Here is a 15,804-nt window from a genome sequence, read left to right on the forward strand (position 1 = left end):
TTTTCTAGGTGGCCTGGCTTACCCTCTTGGCTGCCAGTGCCATTTTCCTGGATGCGGCCGTCGCAAAGACGGCCTGGGTGTTTCAAGGACATTAGCACACCTGTTAGATGGAACTGCTCCAGCTCCCGGGCTGGGTGGGAAGCAGCTATTCATCACACAGCCCTCCCCCACCCCTTTGGTTTAGAATCAGGCACTGCCAGGCACGGGCTGGGGCTTTGAACATACAGCGATCATGCTTGCTCCTGGTAGCAATATTTCAAACAGAGTCATTAAACAATGCAGGGCCAGCATGTTGGGCACCTCACTACCAGGGCCGGCGCTTCCATTTAGGTGGCCTAGGCAATCGCCTAGGGCACCAGGATTATTGGGGGGGTGGCATTTTGCCGGCGGGGGGCGGCAGGTGGCTCCAGTGGAGCTGCCACAGTCATGCCTGCGGAGGGTCCCCTGGTCTCGCGGCTCCAGTGGAGCTGCCGCAGGCATTCCTGCGGATGGTCTGCTGCTCCCGCGGCTCCAGTGGACCTCCCGCAGGCACGGCTGCGGCAGCTCCACCAGAGCCACAGACCAGCGGACCCTCTCCGCAGGAATGTCTGCAGCAGCTCCACGGGAGCCACGGGAGCGCCGCGTGGGGCGGCAAAATGGCCGTGCGCCTAGGGCACTAACAACACTAGCGCCAGTCCTGCTCACTACCGTCTGTACCTGCCTAGGAGTTACCCCACACTCATGCCACCAGCTTCCCGCTCCTGTGTTACAGCTAGTCACTGACGGAGCTATACGCTCTCTGGATGTTTTCCTGCCTAGCCGCGGTGCCACAGGGTATCCATGCGGCCAAGCACTTAACAGGTTCAATAACTACACCTGCCTACACTTCAGAACAGGAGGGTCCACCGGTCCCGGCCCCTGGACCACACCCGGGGTGAAGCAGCTAGCTATCGCTGTGTTGGCGAGCTGAGACTTAACAAGTGGAAGTCCTGTGCAGCCAAACGGTCTTGCCAAAGTTGGAATTACAGCAGGGAGGGAAGAGCTGTAACCGACTCACCCAGGATGGGAATAAAAACCAGGCAAATGAGGCAGCACATTGCAATAAAAACGCAATGAGCTTCTCTCAGTCTTGTAAAGTGAATTGTGCAATTTACGACTGAAATCCCTTATTCTAGAAACATTTATCAACCTCATCTTCTTTTTATTGCCCAAAGGCAGCGGTGTCATTCAGAAATATGGGGGAGGGGAGTGCGTGACCTTGGGAGTGCACGGAAGATCTGGAAGCAGAATCTTACGAAGCAAAGTCAGGGCCTCCCGCAAAGTAACCTCAAAGAAAAGCCGCATCGGTGTCAAAAGCAGGTCAGCTTCGGGCCTGAGGACCCGGCAGGCATGACCCCATTTCTAATCCCAGCTCAAAGATGTTGCAGGCTGGCTGAGTGGTAGAAGGAATCCACTTACAGTATTTACCCTTAAAGTTCACCTCACTTGGTTAGTTCATTTCCAATGTGCTCGTCTGACGTGCACAATTTATGCTGCATTCCATCATGACCCACGTGCCTGTCATGCTCGAGTATGACAAAATGATATTACGACCCCCGCTGTAATTGAGTTTCCCTGGTGCCAGTAGGTGCAGCAGGCAGCCTTTGTTTAGACATATTTATTGCCTCTGGATCACCCACTGGAAGCTGATTTCCCAGCGCAGAGTCATTATGGCCGAGTGTTTGTTTTGCCTCTTTTCCCTGCTGGCACGTCTGTCACTGCCAATCCCTAAGCGCCCACAATGCCTGGAAGGGAAGGGGGCTGCCTACAAAACTTGGCTCCCAACCACTGTCCCAGAGCCCACCCTCCGGTCTCTACCTCTGCCAATCCATCACAAACCCAAGGCCAACAAGATGTGAACAGAAGAACGGCCAGACTGGGTCAGCCCAAAGGTCCATCTGGCCCAGGATCCTGTCTTCTGACAGTGGCCAATGCCAGGTACCCCAGAGGGAATGATCAGAACACATAACCATCAAGTGATCCATCCCCTGTCATCCATTCCCAGCTTCTGGCAAACAGAGACTAGGGACACCATCCCTGCCCATCCTAGCTAATAGACATTGATGGAGCTATCCTCCATGAATTTATCTAGTTCTTTTTTTGAACCCTGTTATAGTCTGGGCCTTCACAACATCCTCTGGCAAGGAGTTCCACAGGTTGACTGTGTGTTGTGTGAAAAAATACTTCCTTTTGTTTGTTTCAAACCTGCTGCCTGTTAATTTCATTTGGCGGCCCCCTAGTTCGTGTGTTATAAGAAGGAGTAAATAACAGTTCCTTATTCACTATCTCCACACCAGTCATGATTTTACAGACTCTATCATATCCCCACTTAGTCATCTCTTTTCCAAACTGAAAAGTCCCAGTCTTACTAATCTCTCCTCATACAGCAGCCATTCCATGCCTCTAATCATTTTTGTTGCCCTTTTTGGAACCTTTTTCAAGTCCAATATATCTTTTTTGAGATGGGGCGACCACATCTGCACGAAGTATTCAGGATATGGGCGTACCATGGATTTATAGAAAGACAATATATTTTCTGTCTTATCATCTATCTGTGCTGTAGGGGGATCTTCCTTCAGCAAGGTGAGAGCTAACGAGAGCTGGGCTCCAAGTGCAAACCCCTATCTGGAACTAACCACACACGAGTTAACCGAGACTCATCAGTTTTGAACCTGCCTCTCTGTTGTTGGGTCTGGATGGAAGCTGCTGCTAGAAGTGGTCTGGTGCTTGGATGCCGCTCACAGGGGTAGAAACCTTGCAGAACAACTGATGTCACACATCCAAGATGGTGAAAATCTCACGAGATCTGATGGCCCACTGAGATTGCCAACATTTTGGGCTGAAAACTGATGAGGAAAGGTCCCCAGATTCTGATGCCCCTGAAGCGCTCAGGAAGTATAATGAAATGGATTGCAAGCAAGGCAATTTTGGTGGGGATTCCACAAGCTGATCACAACCTTTCCATCTCGGATGCCTCACTTCTACGCAGCAATGGCTCTGCTCATGACTAAACAGATCAGCTGGAAATACTTGACTGTGATGATGTGACTAATCTCTGCTCATCGCCTTGGCCAGAGTGGGAAATGAAATGTCTGCATCCATGTATGTCCTGCACTGACAGGGAATACAGCGTTCTCAAGGGCAAGCCCTAGGACCAGGGAATCCCTGTTTTTCATCACCCTCCAAGGCTGAGAGCCTGGCCCTGTGCGGGTTGTAGCTCGCAACGTTAGTTCTTGCCCTGAACACAGAGCTTTTGCATTCCGCTTGCAAGAGGTACCGGAGCCTTTCAGTGGTCCTAGTGCTGAGAAACATGAATTAAGTTGGCAGCATAATGGGCAAGAATGAACCCTTACTTCCAGGTGTAAGTGGTACGTCAATGCAAGCAGGAAGGATCACGCAGAGCACTCCCAGCTGCAAAGCCGTCAGTGGAAGGGCTAGTGGCTAAGGGTTTTCCTGGCCATGTCTCCAGGGAGGCAGGGATTGCTCCTTTGGGCCATGCCTGGAAGTGCTATCGGTGTGGCTAGGTTATAACTGGTCTGCATGCAAGGCTGGGCTCTATAGTACAAACTATTTGATTCCCTCATTTCTACTGTATTAGGTCCTTCCCCACCAAGCAGCCTACCCACGTGAGGTCTGGGCCACGCGGCAGCTTAACCTGATGCAAACTCTGGGGGGAAATCACCCTTGTAAACGCATCTCCCCTCCTCCAGTCAATTCACCCCAGTGTCTCCTTCGAGACCCACTGCAACCCCCACTCAGAGCAATCCCAGCCTGGACTCTCTGGCCCAGCCCAGGACAAGGATGTGATGGCACCGAGCTGCAGCCCCAGCTTGTGTCGAACGGTGAAAATCCAAGGCTGGGCTCCCAAGCCATGAACGGACTTGCAACCCGGAGGAATAGGAATTGGTAGCCCTCCAGAGCGCTTTGCACATATTCCCTAATTAATCCTCCCTGCCCCCACCCAGGCTGGTCAGCTTGTCATTGACACCATGCATCACAACACTACCCCAAGTTCTGCTCCCATTGGACAGATGGGCAAACCAACACAGAGCCATTCGTCCCAGGCCAGGTCAGTGTCACAGCTGGGCTTTGAATCTAGCCTAGGGGCTCCAGTCACATGGGCGTGCCACCTCCGCTCACACTCACACACAGTCATCTGGGCTCAGGAGGGGACATCGTCATGCCCACAGCTGGCACATTCTCAGTTTCAGCCATGGCGCCCAGCAGCAGGCAAGTACATGTCAGTACTGCCATGTCTCTGCTATGGGCTGCTGCAGAGAGAGGTGGCCAGAGGTGCCATCCAGCATGGCTGAGCTGAGCCATCGCTGTGGTGCAGACATTGGTCAGCAGGGAGGCGAACAAGCAGAGCCTGGAGTGGTTCAGCCCAGGGCAGGTACGAGGCTTACACAGCAAACACAGCTGTCATTCCCTACACAGCGCTTCTCCTGCCATGGCCCAGCGAGCTTGGGACAAGCCCATCACAGACCATCTGAGCGTGCAGGAGGCCACGCTGACGGGGTTGAACGTCCAGGTGTCCAGCGAGCTGGCTTCATCAGAGAGGATGGTGCTAAGGCAGCATGTCAGAGCCAGCCAGCCTGGGCAGTCACTCCATGGGGCCTTTGCTTTCCCCATCCGGAGTCCCCACAAACCATGATTGGCACTGTCATGACAATCTGGCCACTTGATCCATCACAGGCACCTCTGCGCTCTGCCTCAAAGGAAGTAACAAGTTGCCATGCCAACAGATGAAGCAAGGGAGGCTGGCGCGATGGAAGGGCCTTCCTAAGATGCCATGGTGCCTGTTGGGGAGCATGGAGCAGGGGTGATCCCTGATCACAGAGCCGAGGGGATGGTGGCCATGGACGGTATCTGGACGGGACCCTCCCTGGTCACTTCCATGAGCACCTTGGCCCATGGCCTCAGATAGACTGAAGGGGTCTGTGGTCTCTACACCACCACCACCCCTAACCTGTCTTCCCCTCTACAGACACTACCATCCGCTCGGCAGGGAAAGCCCCAGGGCTGCCACGTTCTGTACCAAGCTCAGGAGGGGTTTGTGCAAACTTTACCCTGGGTTTGGGGGACAGCCCCCTCTCCCCCAGGCCTGCTTTGAACGTTCTAGTTAGAACAAACACCCACACACACACACAGCTCCAAACCCAGAGCGCAGCTCACTGAGCCCCACATTGTTCCACACGACTCCCCGGTACAATGGGAACCAGCCCAGCCACCCAAAACCGGGACACCCCCCCACACACACGTCACACACACAGCTGGACCCCCCCGACTCTGCCAGCTGAGCGGGGAGGAGCTGTGCCGAGCCAGCCTGGCAGTGAGGTGCTCTGCAGTGCAGGGTGAGGCCGTGTGAGCCATTCTCTGGGCGAGGACAGGGACGTGTCAGAGCATCCCAGAGACTTGGTGGGTGCCAAGGCCTGAGCGACACGGAGCCTCGCGCTGGGCCGGGGAAAAGTGGCCTGACAGGGCTTTGGCCGAGGGACCCCAGGGAGTGCAGTAACCCCACCGGGGGCACAAAAATCACACGGCAGGGCCAAGGAGCCCAACGCTTTTCAGCTCATCCCGCTAACTGTGGCTGGGCCCAGCCTGCTGGCCTGGCTGCTCTTGTGTGGTGTGTGGTGCCCTCCAGTGGCATGAGCTGCCAACCATCACTCTGCCCATCCCTGCTTCCAGCTCTGTGGGGTGTTCGCTTTGTGGCTGTGCAGCCGGAGCCCTCCGGTCCAGCCTGCTCACTCCAGCTCATTCCTGAGTTTCTGCAGCTGGCGGGGCACGCCCCAGCCTTGGATGTGCCCTCCCACCCCCAAATCACATAAAGCCGGCTCTGCCCACCAAACTGCCTGCAGGAGACATGCTTTCTTGTGGGCTGTAGTCCGTTCCCCGGCTGCTGGGGGGGTCAGGCGAGATTTGCACCCTTCTTCCGAGCTACGGAAACCAGATATGTTCCCAAACTACCATGGTGAACCCCACACACACTTTTTCACCCCACCCAGAGGTGCTTGTCGCGGGCCAGGGCAAACCAGAGAGGTTTGCCCCAGGTTTTTGATGGGCCAATGCCACGTGCCACTCCACTGACCTGCTGGTGGGACCTGTGTGTGCTACTCCAGCCCTGTGTCTGCACACAGAGTTCATTATAACCTCTGCTGAGAAACAGCGGGTTCAGCATGCGGGAAGGGGTTAATTTCCTCCCCACACACAGCACACTTTTAATTAAAATATCCATCAACACCATCATTCCTTGCTGCAGCCTGTAACCCAGGGCGCCCTGCTGCAATCAAAGTCTCCAGGAGCCCAGCTTGAATTAAAGACTTTGAACTTGCCCTGTCAATAAACTTTAATGAGATTGTGAACAAGTTTCACCCACGTAACACAATTTACAGCTGATGGGGAGGAAAAGCCCTGAGAGTTAGTTCAGCCAGGCAGCTGGCTATAGGGAAACACACACACACTGAAGGCCTTGAGAGGCCATTTCAACAGTGCAGCAGATTCAAAATCATCGTATTTATTGCTGATTATCTATTCATCTTGTACTTTATACTGCTGCCTTTCCAGCTGATGGGAAAACGCCCACTGGCTTAAATAGTGCAGGATTGTACCCAACGACGGGGGGCAGGGTGGGGGAGTTGGCTACATTCTTTCTTTACACTCAACTCCCCTGATAATGTCCTCAAGGCCAATTTTAAAACCCTGAAATTCTCATCCCGACTCAGGGAGCTGGCTGCTCTGAGCACAGGCAGTGCTAGGCTAGGCAGGATGCACCCAGCAAACCTTGACACCAATTTCCTGCTGCCTCGTCAAAGCTGCCATCAGAATTCTCCCCTCAGGGTGGTAGATTTTTACCCCTGTTCTCCCCCCTGAGATAAGATAGAGCTTGGAGACACTGTGAATAGTGCTCCAAAACCACACGCTCAATGTGCAGCGGCAGTCAAAAAAGCTAAGAGAACATTAGGAACCATTAGGAAAGTGTCAAGTATCAGAGGGGTAGCCGTGTTAGTCTGGATCTGTAAAAGCAGCAAAGAATCCTGTGGCACATTATAGACTAACAGACGTTTTGGAGCATGAGCTTTCGTGGGTGAATACCCACTTCCTCAGATGCATGACACGCATGACATGCATCTGAGGAAGTGGGTATTCACCCACGAAAGCTCATGCTCCAAAACGTCTGTTAGTCTATAAGGTGCCACAGGATTCTTATTAGGAAAGTGATAGATAAAAAGACAGAAAATATCATAATGCCGCTATATCAAACCTTGGTACGCCCACACCTGGAATAGTGCGTGCAGTGCTGGTCCCCCCATCTCAGAAAAGATATATTAGAATTGGAAAAGGTGCACAGAAGGGCAACAAAGCTAATTAGGGGATGGACTAGCTGCCACATGAGGAGAGATTAAAAACATGTGGGACTGTTCAGCTTAAAAAAAAAGACAACTAAAGGGAACGTGATACAGGGCGATTCTCCCCACCATTTTTGACTGTAAGTGAATTGGGAAGTGTTATTTACTCCTTCACATAACACAAAAACCTGGGGTTACCCAATGAAATGAATAGGTGGGTGTCTGTAGGCCTCTGACTGCCAGATGCTGGGACTAGATAATGGGATGGATCATTTGATAACTGCCCTGTTCTCTTCGTTCCCTCTGAAGCACCTGGCATTGGCCACAAGATCCTGGGCTAGATGGACCATTGGACGGATCTAGTATGGCCGTTCTTATGTTCATAAGCAGTAGGTTTAAAATAAACAGAAGAAAGAACTTCACACAACACACAGTCAAGCTGTGGAACTCATTGTCAGGGGATGCTGTGAAGGCCAAAAGTAGAACGGGGTTCAAAAGAGAACTGGATACGTCAATGGCTGTTAGCTGAGGTAGTCAGGGACACAACCCCATGGCCTGGGTGTCCCTAAGCCTCTGACTGTCAGAAGCTGGGATGGACGACAGGGGATGGATCACTCGATACTCACCCTGTTCTGTGCATTCCCTCTGAAGCACCGGGCACCAGCCACTGTCAGAAGACAGGATCCTGGGCTACATGGACCATTGGTCTGACCCAGTAGGGCCATTCTTAAGGGTGTGAGGCGAAGCTACTGCATCAGAAATGTTGGATTGCAAAAGGGACTCATGCAGCACAGCACAGGCCTCCATAGCAACCTCCCCTTGGGACATCAACTTCCTGGGCCACCTGATCCTCTCAGCCAGGCCTGAAGAGTGACTTGCAGATGGCTCAGCTTACAGCAGACGCCCTTCCCCTTTTCACACCGTGGGACACTTGCTAGTGACCGAAGCTACCCACACACACACCATCGCTCCCTCCTCCTCCTCCTGCTGCAGCAGTGTGACATCATAGGCCCAGCAGCTGGTGATGTCATAGTTACAGAGATGCGGCATCAGGGCACGGACAGGGAGAACTGAGGCTGTGAGGAAGGATGTTCATGCTGAAAACACTAAGGCCCAGTCCCTGGCAACCTTCTGTGGCACGGAAGAGACCAATGAGCTCCAGCCTGCAGGACTGGGCCCTAAGGGTGGCCAACAGAGCCAGTGGGGATCAGAAAGCACCAGGCCAGCGACAGCCCCTTGTTTTGTTCCCATGGAAAAGCGCCTCTAATGCCCAATTGGAAGGATTTTGCCTGGCAAGGCATTAGCTGGGCAGTTCCATGGCACCTAACACAGTGTAAGGAATGCAGTGCTGTGCTCTGCCCTGGGGCCCACCAGCGACAGAGGGAACCACAGAGCCCTAAATGCATACGTCTCAGCAGGTAACGTGAGCGCCAATGATCCTGTCTGCAACTGTATTTGTTGATCTTAAGTCTGCCCCTTAGCATGAGCATGATTTGTAGAGTGCTGGAGGCACGCTCGGTGCCACACAAGATGCAGGAGAAGAGACAGCTCCTAAGGAGCTTCTAATCTACGAAGAGAATGAGCCAGACATCAAATGCCCTGGGTGCCCATGGATAGATTTAACACAGGTCGCTGCCTAGACGTTCTCTTGATGAGCTGCAATCTTATTTTGCCATTTCTAAACTCCACACTCTCCGGTTCCCCTCTGTACGACACGGCCTGCAGGGTCTCCCCTGTGCCCTGGTCAGATGAGACCACAGCTACAGCTGATTGAAAAAGGAAGTTCTATTCTCGTGAAAAATGTCAAGGCCGGTTTCACTGTGACAAGTTCAAAACGACCCATTTTTCTCTGGTTTCCAAACATTTTCACTATCCGCCCCACACTCCCCAATTTTTTTCTGAAAAACAAAAACAAAGAAAAAGGGTGAGGGGGAAATGTCGGCAATACTTAGTCCTGCGTCAGTGCCAGGGACTGAAGTAGATGACCTCCTGAGGGCCCCTCCAGTCCTACAGTTCTGATTCTAAGACTTTATGACCAATTTTTTTTGGGGAGGGCCATTTTTCAAAACAAAAACTTCTTATTTGCAAAATGTCAACCCGTTCTAGTCCCAGCCCTGAGCCAGGACAGGAAAGAGCCTCGTTCCAGAGGAGAAAAGCCTCAGCAGGAGTGGGATCATCACGTCCTTTACCACCTCGAAGGAATATTGGATCACGGACACAAGGAGCTGATGCACATAGTCGGCCAAGCGCACCGTGTATCTGAGCCAGCAAAAGGCCCCTGAATACTGGAATAAGACTTCCCCTCACACTGGGATCCCGTGAAACAGCACAAGCAGAACCCATTCCATGTGAGCGCCTGAAGAGATGAGTCTACAACAAGGAACCGATGTCTGAAACCCTTAGAGCTACACAAGCTCCAAGTCTTTGCCCTCTCAGGGCCACATTGCCGGAGCCTGAGACACAATCCTACTTCATCTTTAACATGATGGTGTGGCTCATGAGGACTACAGGTCCCAGCATGCACTGCTCCAGGATCAGGCTACTTACAGCAAGATGGTGCATTGCAGGATGAAACCTGCTGCCTTCGCTCTGTATTAAAGATGAGTGGCCATGAGCCAGCATCATAGAATCTGTGGCCCGCTTCCGGCCACTCACAGATAAGAGTGTTCGGCTAACAGAAGGGATTCTTGGCTTGTAAACCAGCACCTCCCATTCACTGCTGATAATCAAACAGCAGGCTCACTCAGCCACGGAGAAGAACCTGAGCTGGCATCTCTTGGACATTGACCCTTGGGATTAGCCATTCCACAGATTTCTGCTTCTCCCACCAGGGAGCCTGGGACACATACAGTCTCATGCTCTCAGAGCGAGATCAGCAAATAAAACACAGAGGCAGAGGGCGTTGTTCGGTTTTTATTACTAAATAAATAGTTGTATAAATCTTGTGCAAAAATGTATATGGCGCAACCACTGGCCTTTTGGGGGATGTAATGGATAATGCTCTCATCTTTCCTGCTCCCCTTCGTACTAGTGAAATATCCCTCCCAGGGGATGGTACAGTCGCCTCCTGATAGCTAGAGAGAGAGCAGTGCTTAGCAGCCGCTTTCTCACTCCCTGGTGAAACTACCCTCAGGTTTAGTGGGTCTCTCTCCCGGTGTCACAGGTACCAGCTGGAAAGTCAGTGCTGCAGAATACTGGCTCTTCCGCTCTCCTCCCTGAACTAGCAAGACTAGTTCTCGCGGCTTCTTTAAAACTTGACTCTCATCTCTCTTGTTAAGGCTGGAAACCTGGCTAGAGCTGGCCTGGGGAGCTACCGGTCTGGAGAATAATGTCTCAAGGGGAGCCCATCACGAGACGATTACGAGGCTGGACAAATCCCTGAGGCAGCCAGGAACAATCCTGCATTTGCAGTGGAAAGCAAAGGGAAAGGAACAGGGCTCCCAGGCCTTCTCCAGCACTGACGCCTGTGATTTTTACCAGACGGGGTTTGGAACTGAATGGAATGTCCCACACTCCAGTTGCCTGCATCTCTAGTACAGCGGGGCAAAGGCTGGCAAATGGCAGTGACAAACATTTGTTTGCATAAACATCAGGATTGTGCTTTGCCTGTCCACGGCCCTCCCAGATTTACTCCTCATGAACAGTCTCAAGTCACATTTTGGTCCCAAGCACCTCCAAAGAGAAGAAATGGGACACTGTACTTGTGCACAGAAGGCTTTGCATGCTGTGTATGGCACGAATTTGCACAAGCATTCACACCCTGAATATTCAAGGACCAACTTGGAAGATTTCTGTGGGCGTGGGAACCATCCAGTCAGGGAGCAGAAACAACGCCACGTGACTTAAGTGCCCAGTCACAGAGTACACATTACAAAGAGCATGTAGCGAGCACAATGGGCACAGGACAGAGCCAGCGAGCAGCCCTAAGGCTGAGTAATGGTGGCAGGGCCATGCCTCAGCTGATTGCACACAAAGTCATAAAACCTACATCTGTTGGCAGCTAATTCCCCAACTCTTCACCCAGCTTCAGTGGCCTCAGCTCCTGGAATAGGTCGGGTGCTTGGGAGGAGACTCAGCAGCTGGCATCACTGCCCCAGCACACACCTTCCCTGCCACCCCTTAGGGCCCTTTGTCAGAGCAGGACTGTGGCAGAGGAGACCATGGACGGATGAGCCCCTTGGCGTTAACAGAGCCGGAGCCCTGTGGGTAACAGCAGCAATTCCACTGCATGGAGCCCTGTCCTACCCACGCAGGGAGGGAAATGAATGGTGCAGCCGCGGTGTGTCAAGAACGAGTACTGGAAATGGTCACTGATTAACACACTTTGTGCAGGGAAACGGGCAGCTGTGCCATTAGCCTGCAAGGCACCTGTGGCCCAGAGCAGGGTGAAGTGGGGAGCTGCCGGAGACAGAGACCAGTCCCTCTGTCCAGGCATCTCTCCAGAGAGCCACGTTAAGGTAAAAGCAACCTCTGCAGGGAGAGGGAGGGAGCCCCGTTGCCCAGGACTTTGGAAATAGGCTGATCTAAGACCTGGAGAACGTGCTGTAGGGAACCTTCCTGCACTGGGCAAGCTGATTCCTAGGCTCTCCCGCAGCTTGTGGAAGGCCCAGACTGGATCCCTGGCTAGGAAAGGGCTGGGGGATCTGCACTAGGCCCGTGTGCTTTGGCTTTGCAGCGGCACCCCTGGGGTCGGGTTTGCCGGCACTGACGTTTGCAGACAGCAAAGGTTAGGCTTGAACGCCGACTCCTGGGAGGAGGCAGCTCAGACAGATTTGCTGTCTGTCGCTGGACAATGGCGTCCCCTTGCCCAGCCGATTGTTGGGGGAGCTTGTGCAAATGCCGGTGCCCCTGGAGATTTGCTCATGGTTGGGGCTGGGAGTGGGGTTCCATGTGCACAACACGCTCACTGATGCCACTCACTAGGCACAAGATTTCATTCTCCAGGGGACACTGGGCAGTTCCCGGTGCAACTGGAATCCTGGTGCCAAGGGCAGGGGTACACATGACGCTCTCACTGAGATGCTCTGAACGCCGACAGACTGGCTGCTGCCCAGCCAGGGGAGTGTGTGCCAAGGGCAGCCCTGGCACGGCACCCAGGAAGTGACATGGCATCTCAGCACTGGCCGGTCTCTCCACCAGGGCCCCAGCACACGCAAACCAGCATGGGCAGAACGAGAGCAGGGCATGGGCACACCGTAGGGCTTTGGGGTGGCAGAGTCAGATCTACCCTGTGAGCATCTCATGAACATTCCCTGCAAATCCTCTTCTCTCTACAGCCCTGCTCTGCACTTCATGATGGTCAGGCTCGAGGCGTTTGGAGCCAGGGGCTCGGCACTTGGAAATACTAATAGCAAAATGATTATTTCACCGCTGCTGGTGTCTGAGGCAGCCAGGGCCCTGCTGGACAAGCCCTTTCAGACCCAAGGGCCGTGCGCAGGGCTCCGGGAGAGAGCGGGGGCTCCGACTGTGCGCTGCAGGCCGCTGGCGGGAGGGAGGCTGTTTCAGAAGCTCCGTTGCTGGTTGGTTTCTGCCTGCGTGCAGTGTGCGCGTCATCCCCGCAGCCCCACGCTGAGGCCTGTGCATGGCGGGCAGCCGAGGCCGGGCGGAGGGCAGAGCCAGCGTTGGCTTCTCTCTTCACGCCTGACCCCGCTGTTAGATGTGGGAGTCCTCTTTCCGCCAGCCTGAGGGATGCCCTTGCTTCCAGTCGTGCATGTCGGATGTCCCCCTGTTCTCCAGCGGGACTACCACCTCCTCCGGCTGCGAGCTCTTGTTCAGCTCCACCACCCGGGGCACCACGCTCGACCAGCGATCTGCCGGACAGGGATAGGGAGAGGCCATTTAGTGGCAGTTACCCTGGCACAGTAACTCCAACTCCCTCCACCCCCCGGTCTGGATTTTACCCCTGTGGGCTCGTCCAGCCCTCATCTCTCCCCCTGCCTCTGCTCCTACGCTGGCTTCCTCAGCCCCCTCGCTCACTGCGTTGATCTCCACACTCCCCCACACCTGCACGCCCGTTTCAGAAGCACGGGCTGCACTGCTGAGCCCAGCCAGCCCCTGGCCAGCATCCTTCATGCCTGCTGGGATGCAGGGAGGCCTCTTCCCCAGCATCCCCGTTTGCCAACACCCCCTGCTTAGAGATCAGCCAAAGGAGGCTCCCCCAAGGGCACAAAGCAGGTTACGCTGGAGGAACATGAACATGGGACTCCTTAACTCCCATGAGATCCCAAAGGTGCCACCAAGGGGCAACCGCCTCTCTGCCCCCAGAGCCCAGATCCCTCCCACAGAGCAGTGCCCTGGGTCCATGGTCCCCCGTCCCACCGCTCACCTCTGCGCAGCCGGCCCACTGTGTGGGAGAACCCGTAATACTGGTAGGTGTCATTCTTGCCTGGATCTTCGTTGATGATGCCCAGATTCTGGTTCCAGTGAGACCAGTTCACCTCATCGACCCTGTAGGGGAACGAAGGCATCCCTCGGGCAATGGCAACGAATGGAAGTGGGGCAAGAGGCCCTGGAGCCCAGCCCCGCCCCCCCGCAACAGGAATTTATCTGGGTTCTTTCCTGCAGCATTCAGGCTCTTACGCAGGCCCATCGCCATGGTATCTGGGCAGCAGGATAAGAGTGAGTGCCGCTGGACAGTGGGGCTGTGCAAGGGTAGGTGCATGGTCCATGCAATGATCAGCAGGAGACTCAGTCACTGCCTTTCCCTCTCCCAGGCCTGAGCTGCCCTCCCCAAGGAGCTGCTGGCAGCTGGTGCGGGAGAGGCGGCAGGGATGGGAGCAGCCCCCTGGAACAGCCAATGCACTGGCAGACCCTTTAGCAAATGGCAGGGCTCAGCCTATGTCCAGCAAATGGGGCCTGGCAATGGGGGAGGCGCTGGGGCCTACCCAGAGCCAGGAATCCCTCGCATCAGCTGTCCCTGCTCCCCAGTGATCTGGAGAGAGCCCATGAACACCGGGTGACATGCCAACGCCAGCAAGCTGGCTGCATGAGAGTCCCCAGCCATGGCACGGGCCTGTCACAACTCATTTAGCACCAGCCTGGCACCATGGTTCTTCCCAGTGCAGCCCCGTGCCCCAGGGTTCACCCAAAGCACCCCGGCCTGGAGCCTTCCCATGCAGCACGTCGGGGTGAGACAGGCTGGGGGAGCCCGTCCCGTTAAACGGCGCCAGGTTGCGCCTTTGGCAGACTGGCTCTCGAGCTCTGGACAAGTCGGGCCCTGGCTTTTGTCTTCCCTACAGGTCCCACAGGACGCTCTGCCGACTCGCTCTGCCAGGGGCACCCTGTGCCATGGGACGGCTCCCATACTTACAGCCGAGCCGCGGCCGCGCGAATCAGCCACTGAGAGACAACTAGTGATTAAGCCCCACACAGAATGGCAGAGGCTCTGCCTGGCTCCCGGTTAGTACAAACTACTAGGCTCTAACGAGGCCTAACTATGAATCAATGGAGAAACTCCATGAAACACTGTCACACCTGGGAGTGAGATCCCTCCTTCATATTTACCTGGTTGCTTAAATACCGACTGCTGGCCCCCGCTGGGTGCCTTCATTCCTATGCAAACGAACCCGCCCTTCCTTAACAGTGCAGCCACAGGAGCCCCTCAGCTCACAGCACGTTTGGAGCTGCGGGGGGTGGGGGGGAGATGTTGGCGAGGGGGCTCAGGATGGAGGTTAACGCCCCATGTTCGGTTTGTTTATGGGTGTTGTCAGGATGGGCCCAAGGCCGGGATGGGTCTGGGCTTCCCAGGGGGTTGGGTCCGAGCCCAGGTTGAAGGCACTTAGCGACGCACTAGCCCAAACAGCTTGTAGTCTTCTGAGCTACTGGCCACCTGATTCCCCACTGGCCCCCAAAGCTTGCCTGAAACACCATCTCCGGTCCGGTGTGCCATCGGTGCCCTTCCCCACGGTGACCATCTCCCCCGAGCGGAAGGCTTTCCTCAGGAACACCGGGAAGGACCTCTCAATGTCCAGGATGGTGGTGGCCCACTGTACAGGGAGGAGCACACAGGCCCGTCAGCCAGATTGGAACCAAAGGGGGGGCTGGGCATCTGACCCCTGGCTTCCAATAAGTGCTGGGAGGACTGTGGGAAACCCCACCCTGGTGGTCACATGCTCCCTTGGATGTCCCTAAGCTGGGACCTTGCTGGGGCTAAGGCCAGCCACGCGCTGCAGGGAGGGTCCCTGGGACGCAAGTGTCACTCAGCTCCACAGCTTCACACTCCTGTTTTGCCTGAGTTCCCCAAAAGGGCTCAGACAATCATGCCAAGCTCCCCACAGCCAGAATCATCCTGGGGCTGCCCCTTCTCAGTTCGTTCAGTGCCTCCCTGGGTTAACGGCACAGGCCAATCTTGCCCCTAGGTACCCGAGTGTGACACCTGATGCAACCGATGGAAGGTGCATGTGTATCTGAGGGCAGGAGTGTCCCTCCTTCCCATGAGGCT

The 15,804-nt window shown here is 54.7% G+C and overlaps 1 protein-coding gene across 1 annotated transcript in view; it reads right to left on the reverse strand.

Moving 5' to 3' along the window:
- Positions 1-11,014: 11,014 nt before the first annotated feature.
- Positions 11,015-15,804, reverse strand: part of TRPV4 (transient receptor potential cation channel subfamily V member 4) — a 39,703-nt gene continuing 34,913 nt past the window's right edge. The window contains exons 14-16 of the mRNA XM_050924286.1: positions 15,222-15,349; positions 13,690-13,811; positions 11,015-13,174 (exon numbers count right to left, since the gene is read on the reverse strand). Of these exons, the coding sequence (XP_050780243.1) occupies positions 13,017-13,174; positions 13,690-13,811; positions 15,222-15,349 (408 nt within the window). The 3' untranslated portion in view covers positions 11,015-13,016. The remainder of the gene's footprint in view (positions 13,175-13,689; positions 13,812-15,221; positions 15,350-15,804) is intronic.

This window comes from Gopherus flavomarginatus, chromosome 15 (genome assembly GCF_025201925.1).
Source record: "Gopherus flavomarginatus isolate rGopFla2 chromosome 15, rGopFla2.mat.asm, whole genome shotgun sequence".
NCBI lineage: Eukaryota > Metazoa > Chordata > Testudines > Testudinidae > Gopherus > Gopherus flavomarginatus.